Source organism: Thalassophryne amazonica, chromosome 10 (genome assembly GCF_902500255.1).
Source record: "Thalassophryne amazonica chromosome 10, fThaAma1.1, whole genome shotgun sequence".
Taxonomy (NCBI): Eukaryota; Metazoa; Chordata; class Actinopteri; order Batrachoidiformes; family Batrachoididae; genus Thalassophryne; species Thalassophryne amazonica.
Genome location: NC_047112.1, coordinates 19,468,303 through 19,482,419, shown reverse-complemented (window position 1 = coordinate 19,482,419; position 14,117 = coordinate 19,468,303). Strand labels below are relative to the sequence as shown.

General features: G+C 40.5%; 1 protein-coding gene across 2 annotated transcripts in view; it reads left to right on the top strand.

Annotated features, from left to right (window-relative positions):
* Window positions 1-14,117, top strand: part of syde2 (synapse defective 1, Rho GTPase, homolog 2 (C. elegans)) — a 113,206-nt gene that overhangs the window by 48,430 nt on the left and 50,659 nt on the right. For both annotated transcript variants that reach the window (XM_034179512.1, XM_034179513.1), the window contains exons 4-5: window positions 2,955-4,120; window positions 11,971-12,097. In XM_034179512.1, the coding sequence (XP_034035403.1) occupies window positions 2,955-4,120; window positions 11,971-12,097 (1,293 nt within the window). The remainder of the gene's footprint in view (window positions 1-2,954; window positions 4,121-11,970; window positions 12,098-14,117) is intronic.

The following is a 14,117-nucleotide window of genomic DNA, read 5'->3' as shown; positions in this document are numbered from 1 at the left end:
CAACCATCAAAATGGATAGAAGAATAACCAGAATGGCCAAGGCTCACCCATTGATCAGCTCCAGGATGATCAAAGACAGTCTGGAGTTACCTGTAAGTGCTGTGACAGTTAGAAGATGCCTGTGTGAAGCTAATTTATTTGCAAGAACCCCCTCAAAGTCCCTCTGTTAAATAAAAGACATGTGCAGAAGAGGTTACAATTTGCCAAAGAACACATCAACTGGCCTAAAGAGAAATGGAGGAATATTTTGTGGACTGATGAGAGTAAAATTGTTCTTTTTGGGTCCAAGGGCCGCAGACAGTTTGTGAGATGACCCCCAAACTCTGAATTCAAGCCACAGTTCACAGTGAAGACAGTGAAGCATGGTGGTGCAAGCATCATGATATGGGCATGTTTCTCCTACTATGGTGTTGGGCCTATATATCACATACCAGGTATTATGGATCAGTTTGGATATGTCAAAATACTTGAAGAGGTCATGTTGCCTTATGCTGAAGAGGACATGCCCTTGAAATGGGTGTTTCAACAAGACAATGACCCCAAGCACACTAGTAAATGAGCAAAATCTTGGTTCCAAACCAACAAAATTAATGCCTCGCAGATGTGAAGAAATCATGAAAAACTGTGGTTATACAACTAAATACTAGTTTAGTGATTCACAGGATTGCTAAAAAAAAAGCAGTTTGAACATAATAGTTTTGAGTTTGTAGCGTCAACAGCAGATGCTACTTTTATTGTGAACATTCCCTTTTCTACTTTTTATTTTTACTAATAGCCCAATTTCATAGCCTTAAGAGTGTGCATATCATGAATGCTTGGTCTTGTTGGATTTGTGAGAAGCTACTGGTACCTTGTTTCCCATGTAACAATAAGAAATATACTCAAAACCTAGATTAATCTTTTTAGTCACATAGCACTACTATTATTCTGAACACTACTGTACATGCTACATTTTAGCACATTTGTCTTTCAATTCAGGCACTCTCTGGGTTTTCATACATCTTGATTAAACTCTGTTTTCTCAACTGCATTCAGTTCATATTATTAAACAATGTATGTGTTCAATCAGTTCAAATTTTTATCAAGTTTTACAAAAAAATAATAGTTACAAGGTTCATTTATTTAAATTTTATTCACTACTAGCTGAGTTACCCATTCTATGCACGGGTAATAGAGAAGAATTTTATCCATGTTATTGTATAGTTCATGTCACTTTAGTTGAGATGTAAGTTTCATTGCATTGTGTGTATGTTGTCATCATTAATTTTCATAGAGCAATTTGTGACATTCATGAGACTCAGGTGAATGATTATAAAAGGTGATAGCATGTCATATTGCAATGCTCTGGCATGCTGTACACAGCAGGTACATTTTAATGGAAAAAATGCGTGCTTTAACTGGGACATGGCGCACGCTGGCCCGTTTGGATTGTAATTAAAGTGCACCCTAGCCAGCCGCTACTGTGTAGTAAGAAAAGTGTGATGCTTGGTACCTGACCTGAGAACCATGTGAACTGCAAAAATAAGGGCTCCAGTGAGCAGGTTGTGATTTAATATTTAGGGCTGACTGTGTGTGTTCGCACATGTGTGCTTTCAACTTAAGAGCCCCAGTGACCTCCCCTTTGGTGCCCCCAGTCACCATAGCAAGTTTGGTGTGGATTGCTTAATGACTGTGGCTGTACATAGTGAACATGCACGCACACACGGTCAGCTTTATATGGGTGATTCTTAGACTACGGGCACTTATTATGTCCTTTGATCATATTGTATGAAAAACAGAAAAAAGGGGAAATTTCACACTTTTATAGTTATCTTTACAATGAAAGTGTGTTAAGAAATTTGTTCTAGTAGTCTATGATGACTTTTTCACCTTTTTTCAGCATCATTATATGCAAATATTGCCGTTTTGTGCTTGTCCCACACCCAGACATTTTTTCTAATGTTTTAAAATATCTCTGAATAAAATATCAGTAAAATAATCAAAACATAATTGGGGTATTCAATGTCATACAACTGTTGTGATTTTTTTTTAAACAAAATGTAGTTGTCCCACACTATTGCCATAATTTCCACCACAACACTGTAATGTCCCTAAACAGTTTGTATGAAAGATTGTTTGGGTAGTTTCTATGGAGATAAACAGTGACATCAGAGCACATGTATATAGCGCCAAATCACAACAAACAGTTGCCCGAAGGCGCTTTATATTGTAAGGCAATGGTGTGGTGGAAGTTACATTTACAAGGCCAATAGTGCCCGTAGTTAAAGAATCACCCATATATTAGATTACATGTCACCTTTTCACTGGGTCAAAGGATTCTCTACACAGCATATAAAATTCCCAAATAATTCAGAAATTGATTTAATTCATTTTAGATTTCAGTTTTGCATGGCTAATCAGCATAATTCGGGTGAACTGGGGTGGCACCTGGCTGTATTTAACAGCATACCTGTAGAACCGGTATCTCGTTGCCGTTCAGGGTAGAAGACAAAATTTTTAAAAACAAACAAAACAAAAACCAAGGCATCTGGAGCAAATGTCATTGGTGGGGGTGAGTGCATCTCAAAAATATTTGTGGTACCATAATTAATTGTACATTCTATTGTACAAAAATATAAGACTTTTGGGTCAATACAGACTTTTATCAATGAGGAACGAGGTCCAAATTAACACCCAGGAATTGACTACTTCTTTGTCCCAAAGGTCCAATTGTAGCCCAGGATCACAAATATGGAATTTATGATGTAGTTGGAGGCATCAGATAGAATGCACCTTGACTTTTTGCAAAGTTAAGGAGTGCTAAGCTACAGTCCACCATGGTTACCAGAACCACAGCAACTGACCCAGTACACATAACCTGCCCTGTCAGTGGTTGCAGTGAAATCACCCATAACCAGAAGTCAACTTACCCTTTGAATAATTTTCTTTCTGTGTCACTATTCTTTTCACTGTAGATGGACCCGAGTTACCCAATGCAGTTGGATTCACCCCTCCCTCCAGTCCCAACCCTGCCAAGAAGAGCAGCTCTATCAACTGGTCCTTCCCAGATAAGATCAAGTCCCCACGCACTGTTAGGAAAATCTCCATGAAGATGAAGAAGCTCCCGGAACTTAGCCGCAAACTCAGCGTCAAGGGGAATCCAAGTACCAGCAATAATACCAATGGAAGCAGTCAGTTGGAGTCCAGAGCAAACTCTCCTAGAAACAACCCTAACAGTGCAGAGACTGCTCCCCATCCCACAGGTCCTCCTCGGCTTTCTGCACCTGGAGGTGGACAGGCTAGTCGTAATGTGATCTCACGCTACCACTTGGACAGCAGTGTGTCCACACAGCACAGCTTCAGCAAGAAGAAGACTAATGGCAGCTCAAAGTCTGCCAGTAAAGGTGGCTACCTTAGTGATGGAGACTCCCCAGAACTGGTGGCCAAATCTGGGAAACATGGCTCAGCAGAAGGAAAAGGAGTAAAAAGCAAGGAGATGTGGTCTGGAGGGTGTGTTGAGAGGATGGGAGGAGGAGGAGGAAGCCCAAAACTCAACAGTACTGAGCTGGACATCGATGCATTTCGGCATTATAGCTTCATGGACCAGCCCAAGTGCAGCCAGTATATCTCTGGACTGATGAGTCTCCACTTTTATGGTGCTGAGGACCTCAAACCACCCCGCATTGACTCGCGCGATGTCTACTGTGCAATCCAAGTGGACTCTGTTAACAAGGCACGAACTGCTCTCCTCACCTGCAGAACCACCTTCTTAGATATGGACCACACCTTCAACATTGAGCTGGAGAATGCTCAGCACCTGAAGTTGGTGGTGTTTAGCTGGGAACCCACACCAAGGCGCAATCGCGTCTGTTGCCATGGCACAGTGGTTCTGCCTGCGCTTTTCCGAGTCACACGTTCCCACCAGTTGGCTGTCAAACTGGAGCCACGGGGACTCATCTATGTCAAGCTGAACCTAATGGAACAGTGGCAGAATTCTCTGGATGGGGGTTCCGATGGAGACCGGGAGCTGCAGGTGTTTGGCGTAGATGTGTGGCGGGTGGTGGACAGGGAGAACACGGGACTCATGGTACCACTGCTTATCAGCAAGTGCATCACAGAGATCGAGAAGAGAGGTTGCCAGGTATGTCAACATTAAACATGTTTAGCTGTGTGGGGCCGGACAGATTACTGTAAGCATATTTATTACTATAAATTTATCAAATGTTGGTTGACGTTTATGCCCTTTATATTTGACTATATTTTGTAAGAACCCAATGTTGTTGGGTTTTCTTAATTTATTTTGCCGTTATTAATGTTGGTTCTTAACAGTCCTACCCACTTGCTGGCGTGACAAATTCACCATTATCACTTTCTATCTTTTTAAAAAAACTATAAATACATAATTGACTACTTAAATAATTAAATACTTCATCTAAAATAACCACATTTACAATTTTGTTGGAAAAAAAATTCAAATTGTGAGCCACATTGAGTGTAAAAATGTGAGGAGCACTGAAACACAAAAACCTTCACTGACAAATATTTTAATGTATAAAAATAAACTATGAAATTTGTAAAGATGACACTTTATTAACACATTGAGCATGACTCATTGCTGCACTACAAATGATATTTTAATACATTTTTATTAATCCTCAGTTTCACCCTCAGAATCCTCAGTTTCAGAATTTTCACTCTCGGGTTAGGGTGTAAATTTTAATAATCTGAGGTAAAATCTGACCATTTGGGAGGTTTTTGTTGCATGGAACGTTAGAGCTGTTTCACATTAAACATCAAACACATAGAAATGTAAATGATAGATACAAAGCAATCTTGTGCAATATCTCTCCCTTTAATAATTATATTGTGATTCAAGACTATTTCATTTTAAAATCTGCTTTTTGAACATTAAAACCTGGAAGAAAAAAACAACATGAATCAAACATTTTTACGCATTTAAGAATTGTTTAATTAACAATGAAGGCTTAAACATAATTTTAACGCAGAAATAACTAAATGGAAGTGATTGATCCTAATTAGTGATTGGTGTTAAAAAGAGACACTCGGCAATAGGAATGTAAGTAAATTGTGATAATGCAATTATTTTTCTTCATTTCTTTTTGTTAGGTTGGTTACTCGTAGGATTAGAAAAAATAATTTGTTCTTGAAATTTGGTATTTGGAAACTGATTATATGTTGGTATTGATCAGGATCCTATATATAGACTTTGATCATTTTAACATTTTGATCAGTTACTCAAAAACAAAACATTGATTTTGTTGGAATTCATCCGCCATACATATCACATGACTGATAAGTGAATTTTCTCTCAATCAAGGATCCTGTTGTTTGTTGGACGTGGGAGGAGTTTATGCAATCTTTGAATACTGTTGAAATGAACATAATTTAGAATTTCCTGCCTGTACGATTACACTTTGAATTATTGCCAGGTCTGTATTGGAATTGTGGTTTTTATTTGACAGTGTTTATACAGTGTATTCATGCTGGTTATGAGAGCCTAAATACTGACAGGCCTCTTCGTTATATGGCATGCAAACATGTCCAAAAGGTTCAGGTGTTGTTCAGACAAAACATCGGAATGCAGAAGAAATGTCATCTGACTTTGACCGTGCAATGATTGTTAGCTCCAGACAGGCTGGGTCAAGTGTCTCTGAAAATGTGGATCTTTTGGGATTTTACTCAGAATGCTGTCTAGAGTTCACAGAGAAGGGTCAGGAAAATCATGAAAGGTTCAATGAGCGTCAGTTTTGTGAATGACGAGACAGAGGACAATGACCATATTGGTTCAAGTTGACAGAAACTTATCAGTAACTCAAAAAATACACCTTGTACAATCACTGGGGGACATTTTAATAGGACAAGGGGTGCATGGGATCAGAAACCCATCATTCTACTTGTAGTTGGATCATGTTCTTTTTATTTACATATCAGATAATATTTTGGATCTGTAAATAAGAAGGGAAACAAATGTAACTTTGCTTTCCATTTTTAATGAACAATGAAAACACATTTTTTTTGCCCATGGTTCTGAATGGGAAAACAAGGTCCCCAATGTTTAAATAATCTTTAAAAAAAGAATGGAACAACCTTTCACTAGGTGTTGAAGTGCCACAGACTGCTTGCCACAACTCATCTGATTGCCCCTTGCAGCTTCAGCCAAGCTGTTCCGAGTCAACCACTTGGGAAAAGTCTCTTTTTTTTTCTGGAGCTACAGTAGTGTTCAGAATAATAGTAGTGCTATGTGACTAAAAAGATTAATCCAGGTTTTGAGTATATTTCTTATTGTTACATGGGGAACAAGGTACCAGTAGATTCAGTAGATTCTCACAAATCCAACAAGACCAAGCATTCATGATATGCACACTCTTAAGGCTATGAAATTGGGCTATTAGTTAAAAAAAAGTAGAAAAGGGGGTGTTCACAATAATAGTAGTGTGGCATTCAGTCAGTGAGTTCGTCAGTTTTGTGGAACAAACAGGTGTGAATCAGGTGTCCCCTATTTAAGGATGAAGCTGGCACCTGTTGAACATGCTTTTTTCTTTGAAAGCCTGAGGAAAATGGGACGTTCAAGACATTGTTCAGAAGAACAGCGTAGTTTGATTAAAAAGTTGATTGGAGAGGGGAAAACTTAGATGCAGGTGCAGAAAATTATAGGCTGTTCATCTACAGTGATCTCCAATGCTTTAAAATGGACAAAAAAAAACAGAGATGCATGGAAGAAAACAGAAACCACCCATCAAAATGGATAGAAGAATAACCAGAATGGCAAAGGCTCACCCATTGATCAGCTCCAGGATGATCAAAGACAGTCTGGAGTTACCTGTAAGTGCTGTGACAGTTAGAAGATGCCTGTGTGAAGCTAATTTATTTGCAAGAATCCCCCGCAAAGTCCCTGTTAAATAAAAGACGTGCAGAAGAGGTTACAGTTTGCCAAAGAACACATCAACTGGCCTAAAGAGAAATGGAGGAATATTTTGTGGACTGATGAGAGTAAAATTGTTCTTTTTGGGTCCAAGAGCCTCAGACAGTTTGTGAGACGACCCCCAAACTCTGAATTCAAGCCACAGTTCACAGTGAAGACAGTGAAGCATGGTGGTGCAAGCATCATGATATGGGCATGTTTCTCCTACTATGGTGTTGGGCCTATATATCGCATACCAGGTATCATGGATCAGTTTGGATATGTCAGAATACTTGAAGAGGTCATTTTGCCTTATGCTGAAGAGGACATGCCCTTGAAATGGGTGTTTCAACAAGACAATGACCCCAAGCACACTAGTAAATGAGCAAAATCTTGGTTCCAAACCAGCAAAATTAATGCCTCGCAGATGTGAAAAAATCATGAAAAACTGTGGTTATACAACTAAATACTAGTTTAGTGATTCACAGGATTGCTAAAAAAGCAGTTTGAACATAATAGGTTTGAGTTTGTAGTGTCAACAGCAGATGCTACTGTTATTGTGAACACCCCCTTTTCTACTTTTTTTTTTCTTTTTTACTAATAGCCCAATTTCATAGCCTTAAGAGTGTGCATATCATGAATGCTTGGTCTTGTTGGATTTGTGAGAATCTACTGAATCTACTGGTACCTTGTTTCCCATGTAACAATAAGAAATATACTCAAAACCTGGATTAATCTTTTTAGTCACATAGCACTACTATTATTCTGAACACGACTGTATATGGGGGCAATCTGTACTGATCAGGGATCAACTATGGTCCGTTATGTTACTAGAAGGCACAACATAATAAAATAAACACAGAGTGTATGCTTTATCACACAAATGTTAAGGGTGTGACATTGTTTAATGCCTCAGCCAGCTAATATAGATAACTGGGTGTTTTAAACATAGATACTAATGTTTGTAGCCAAAACTACCCCATAGACACTAAGTTAAAACATCCTAAAATAAAACGTTTTCATACCATGTGGGCATGAATCCAAAAACAGGAAAACAGGAATCCAGATTTGGACCTCTGTTACATATGTAACAGCAGTCTAAAATGTACGTTTGAGTTCTAAATTTTGCTTTGAGGAAGAAAATTTGCACATGCACTGTCATGTAATTCTGTCAACATTTTGAATGTTTATCCCCAAGTACATGTAACCATAGAAGGTAGCTGCATGTTTTGCACAGTATGGCCTCTTTAAGAGTAAATGAAAGACGTTCTGATACCATTATGTGAAATGAGTGGGCGCAGACTGGCAGAATGCATTTATATCATGCTTTCTTGTGAGCGCAGTGAAATAATTCTGCATTCAGAAGAGCCTCTTAGCTCAGTGTGCCGTAAGATGAGTACTCACTTGCCCTGCAGCCAATAATAATAATACTCTTTGACCTGCTTATGCAGTACGGAGTGAAGCAGTGTCACAGAGTTCTCCAGTGGGGTATCTGTCATACTGAGTGGACAGATGTTGGTTTTAGAAAGCCTGACATGGTGACGATGGAGGAGGGGAGTGATCTGTTCAATCTCTGTATCTCCTATTTTACCCCTCAGTCACATTTCTTGCGCTGTTTCAACAGTCCACCTCAGTCCGAAGGCAGTCAGGCAGCTGCTTTCCTTGTAATTAGAAGTGAGACATGGCAGGAAAACGGTGCAGCCACTGTTTCTAGTGATCAGTCTGGGATGGAGGAATGTGTCCTGGTTGCATATCAGAAAAATCAGTTTTCAGCAAATTCTTACTTTTAAATTAATTAAAGGTGGACTTCTTGATTCTTCTGTTTTTCCTCTTTGCGTGTTTTCAAAGGGACCTCCATAGTATTCAAGTGCAAAACAAAACGCCCAACTAATAGTTTTCTATTCGATAATAATAGTTGGTCTCCCTCTTCTCCTCCTGCCTGGTGGCTCCATCCTCAACATCCTTTTCTCTATATACCCTGTGTACCTCCTTTGCACATGTCTAACAATAGGTGACACTGTGGTGCCCAACGGAGCTGGTCTTTATCATAACTGAGTGGTTTCCATCTAAGACCCAAGTTGGTTCCACGGTCCTGTGACACAAACTAACATTCTGGCATTGCAGTTATTGCCCACAGTCACAGTACAGCATTGCATCAATCATGAATGCCAAAGCATTCTGATTATCTGTTTTGAAGCAGCCACATTTGCGTCAGGGCCAACCATGTTCCAGCCTTTAGGTTATGCACATTGTCAATCCTGTGTCAGCCTTGTTGCAGTGTTTTATGATCTGCCACTTATTTCTGTTTCTCCTTGTCTGCTTCTTGTTTTTATCTTTCTCAGCTTGTCTGTCTCTTCGCCCTCATAATGTTTCTCCTCATCACTTTCTCCCCATTGTGCTACCTCCTGTCATGTCATTACAGAGACATGGAGTAAAGCAGACTTTGAGCAGGGTATCTGTATAAGATGCCCCCCCCCCCAGGGTTTCAGGCGGACAGAGGTTATGATGGGGTCGACATTAGATCCCAGTGGAATTTGCAGGTTCCTTGGGTGAAACATGCATGGCCAGAGGTGCGCCAGTGTGCCTTTACAAATCATTATGTGGCTTCTTTGATGGACACTCCTTTTCAGAGAATTGTATGTCCTCAGGGCCTCTGCAAGCTTTTAAGACTCTGGATGATTGTGGGTGTTTTGAAAAGATGTCAGATAATGTCTGTGTCTGAGAATGTAGTTATGAGTGTGAGCCCTCAGTACCTAAAATGACACATTTAGACTGGAAATAGCCCAGAGTATGATGTGGGAGACGAGTGGTATGTTTTTTCAGTACATGATACTTAAAAAAAACAAAAAAACAACTAAAATTCATATTGGCTGCACAAAACTAACTTAATGATCTCCGTTTATAAGATCAGGTATGTGGCCGTGCTTCAGGTATGTGGAGTTAAAGCAAGAATCAGAAACTGAGTTTATAAAGACGACCCCAAGATCGACACACACCCAAAAATTCAGCCTGACAGCAAGACGTCCACAGAATATTATTGTTAACAAAGGACAACTTGGTGTCGTTAAGCTTTCTCCGGACAAAATGTTCAAGGATTGTGAATATACAAGCTAACAAAAAAGTTCACATAGAAATAAATGGTGTCAAAGGGATAATGCACACTGAGACATCTGGAGCTTTAATGTGATTTATGAGTATTTGTTCTCAGCAGTACACATGGTTGAGTAAGGTGGGATTTCTTTTTCAAAATGCTCCATTTCATTTCAGTTTGGAGCTGCAACAATGACTTGATTAATTTGACTCGCATAGAAGACGATGCAAACAAGATGTTTCTGTGACCTTGGATGACCATTTTGCTTTTGCTTTTTTTTGGCCGTATTTCAGACAGATTGCCAGGTCTACGCTCTCTGTGCATTCACATTCTTGTTTTGTGCTCTTTGTTTTTGCCTGACTCTGCATATAGGTCTCAGCCTGTGCCACGTGTTGTGCTGCCCAGCAGCAGGGCAGAACTAAAAACCCTCTTTGACAGCATTTGTTTCATGCCCACGGGCGGTCCTCGCCAAAAAGACTTTTTTTTTTTTTTTGGTCTTTTTCTGAATGGACTTGTTGTTCATTGTATCCACTGACTTCTGTTTACTCTCACACAAAGCCAAATCTCCACCTAATCTGTCCTCCATGCTGCCTCTCGTGTGTGGTTTTTGAAAACTCTGTTCAGCTCGACATGGAGAGTTCACAAACAATTCGTCTGGTGAGACCAGAGACACTTTTGTAGTGATGCATGTGTGGAACCGAACCCGACATTCACAGCCCAGTGACTTAAAATGTTACCAGGGCAACCACACGAGTTGGGCTGCAGTGCCACATACCAGACAGACGCATGTAGGAGAAATTATGGTATGTCTGTGGCCAGGCGTCATCCAGACATAATGAGGACAGTCGGTGCAGAGTTTAATGTATTAAATGTCCACATCCAAAAGAAATTAAGAGGTCTTTCAAGTTGGACTGTGAGAATAGGTGAGAAAACCCAGAACAGTTTTATTACATACTGCTTCCATTTCCTGCTGTCAGTTCAGTATTTAGGAGAACCCAGTGTTCATCCACTGAGTCATAAAGACATCTTTATCACAGGTTGGGGAGTAATTTGGTACAACAAAGGTCTCATTTGTTAAACCGACACGCACTGGTGCAAAACGATGCTGTGTAAACTTAGTTTTAAAGTTTCAAATACTAAAAATAACACTCGGTGGATACCTTCTCCAAGGAAGTCCCCTTTTCAAAAATATTCATGTGTGAATCAGAACCCATTATAATAATAATGTTGTCACCTCCTGGTATATACAGAAGTAAGTCCTAAACAGGCCTTGAAGCTCTTTGGTGCCACCACTGATTCCATAGCCTGGAGCAGAAGAGAGTCTGGAACTCCGCGTGGACAGGACATGTTGCTTTAACAACATTGCCAGAAATTAGAACTGTAATGATCAATCAATTAATTGATTGTGCATGTTTACTTCAGTAAATGTAAAGCAACTTTTTGATATGACAGATTACCAAGTTAGCTGCTTACCTGAGCCTTGCCATTGTCCAGTGGCACCAATCTCTACTTAGTCATTATAAGTCGATTGCAGATGGGCTTGATCTGACAGAACGAGTCCCTCATCCACTTTTACCTCCACAGTGATAATTTCCATGCTACTACATACTTCTAATGTCATTTTCACCTGTTCACTGGCGAAAAGAAGTAGTTTACACTGTGTTTTTTGCCTAGCCTGTACAGTTATATTATGTAGTCAAGTTAGCACATATTTGCAAAATAATGCTGCACAGATGACAGTGAAAGATCTAAAAATAAAGCCCAGGTTGAAAAATACCACAGTTCCCCTTTAAGCAAGTTGTAGAACTTCAACAGATGTTTTGAGACCGTGTATCATGGAGAGAGTTTCGCCTTTCATTATAGATGTAGAACTTAATCATTGTGGTTGTAAAAATGTCTTTCTCGCTAGCAACTGTTTGGCTCTTTAGTCGTTTGTATTTATTTGACGTTCTTGTGTGTATTATTTTTGTATTTCCAGGTGGTGGGTCTGTACCGTCTGTGTGGTTCTGCAGCTGTGAAGAAGGAGCTACGAGAAGCGTTTGAGAGAGACAGCCACACTGTGGAGCTGTGCGAAAATACCTATCCTGACATCAACGTCATCACAGGTAAACTGGGAAGAATTCAAAGAACTCAAACTAAAGTCACACTCGTCATAAGTATTTATTAGCGGGCTTTATTTTGTGAAAACTGTTTGTCAGAGATGTGTTCTGGCTTCTACAGTGTTCAATGATTGCATGGACTCGGTGTTTGGGAGAGTTGTAGGGACGGTGCTGTGATCATTGTGGAATCAATGGATCCCAATGGATCCTGGATCAGGACTAATATCCAGAGTTTAAATGACTTCATGGACTCAGCCATCAGAAGTGTTTCTGCATGCAGTGAAAGTGTTAAACTTGTGTTGATACGTTCATTTAAATCTACAGCGACATTAGTGTCTCTGAGTCATTGGTCTTTGAGATCGAGAAGTACCTGAAGAAGAGCTCACAGAGTCATGAGGTCACTGGATATAGGTGTTTGGCAATGCCAATATCTTTGAACAAGAATGAAATTCAAAGTCTCTGGTGGTGATGAGATATCTTCAGCGCTTGCCTCAGAATTCTTGGGTACTGTTGAAATTACTTTATGTCGAACAGTTACTTATGGAGATATGTTGTGAAAGTGTAGTGACACGGACCCACAACAGGGGGCGCAAATGAACGGTCAATAGATGAGCCAAAAGGTAACAATTTAATGTTGTGAAACGTGCACAACGAACATACAGACAATCTCAGAATATAATTACAGTCAAATTACAAAGGTGACGTGTGGGCAGGCTCGAGGATAGAAGACGTCTGTCCTGAGAAGAGCCGGAACCACACGATTTCCGCCCCCACAGAACCTGGTGAATACTGGAGCCGCCAAGTCCCGAATTCCCAGGTGATCACCGTCCCCGACTGTCGGATCTGGTACTGCTGGCGAAGAACAAAGACAGTCATGTGTGGGTGTGTGTACACCCAGTAACAACAGCGGTGGGAATGCCACCTCCACCTCTCACTCAATATGTTGCAGAGTACCGCAGTGATTCCTCAGGGGAAAAGAGTGCCGTCCTGCACTCACTCAGCCTCCACAGAAAAAGGAACCGGTACTCCTGCAAACACTCACAATATACAGATATATTGCAAAAGACACAAACGGCTGAGGATATTACCTCCAATGAAGTATGATATCTCGGCGATGAGGTGGAGATGACGTCTGGTCTTTATGGAGTGCGATGATGAAGAATGTGTGACAGCTGTCAGGAATTAATGAGTGACAGCTGTCACTCCCGGCTGTGTCCGTGGCGGCAGCGCCCTCTCGTGCCTGAAGCCCGCACTTCAGGCAGGGCGCCCTTTGGTGGTGGGCCAGCAGTACATCCTCTTCTGCCGGCCCACACAACAGAGATAAACCGGATCACTTGAATTGTGAGAGAACATCATCAATGGCATTTTGGTCACACAGCATGGTTCTCTGGGCATACTCCAGCACACAAGTGCCTCGGTATTATGGTCCCTAGCAACGTTGATGTTATGGAAACCAGCATCCAAGGCACCTGGTTGTAGGAGATAGTTGGCTAATTTTTATCTTTGGAGATGGACCAGCGGTCTGCCTGTGTGGTTGCCATCCAGGAGTAAAGGTGGCTCTGTGGCATCTTCAGCACCAACATGTGCTCCCAGACCTTTTCCTTTGCAAAATGAAAAATGGGACTGAGTCTTCTGCCTGTTCAAGCTAATAGAACATGTCTACCTCTGAGCCATTGGGTATCTTGACTTATTGGGCTTCAGTGGAAAAATTCCAATCTTCAACTTGAAAAACACTAATGGCACTTTAACTTTTCAGTGACAAATGGCCAAATCCTTCATCAGCAAAGTGTAGCCACCCAGATCTAGAAGCATAAATGATCAGTTAATGATCACATACGTTTGAGTTTCGTGTATGACAGTGAGTACAAGTCTAGTAAAAGCTGATATGTACTTTTATGTGGTCTGATGTTTGGATACTGTATGTCAACCATTGTTGCTAGTTAGTTATCTATTGTGTATAGTCTTGTGCATTCAGGAGACATTTCCTTAGTGCATCTTCTTGATAGATTGACCAAAATACAGTTAG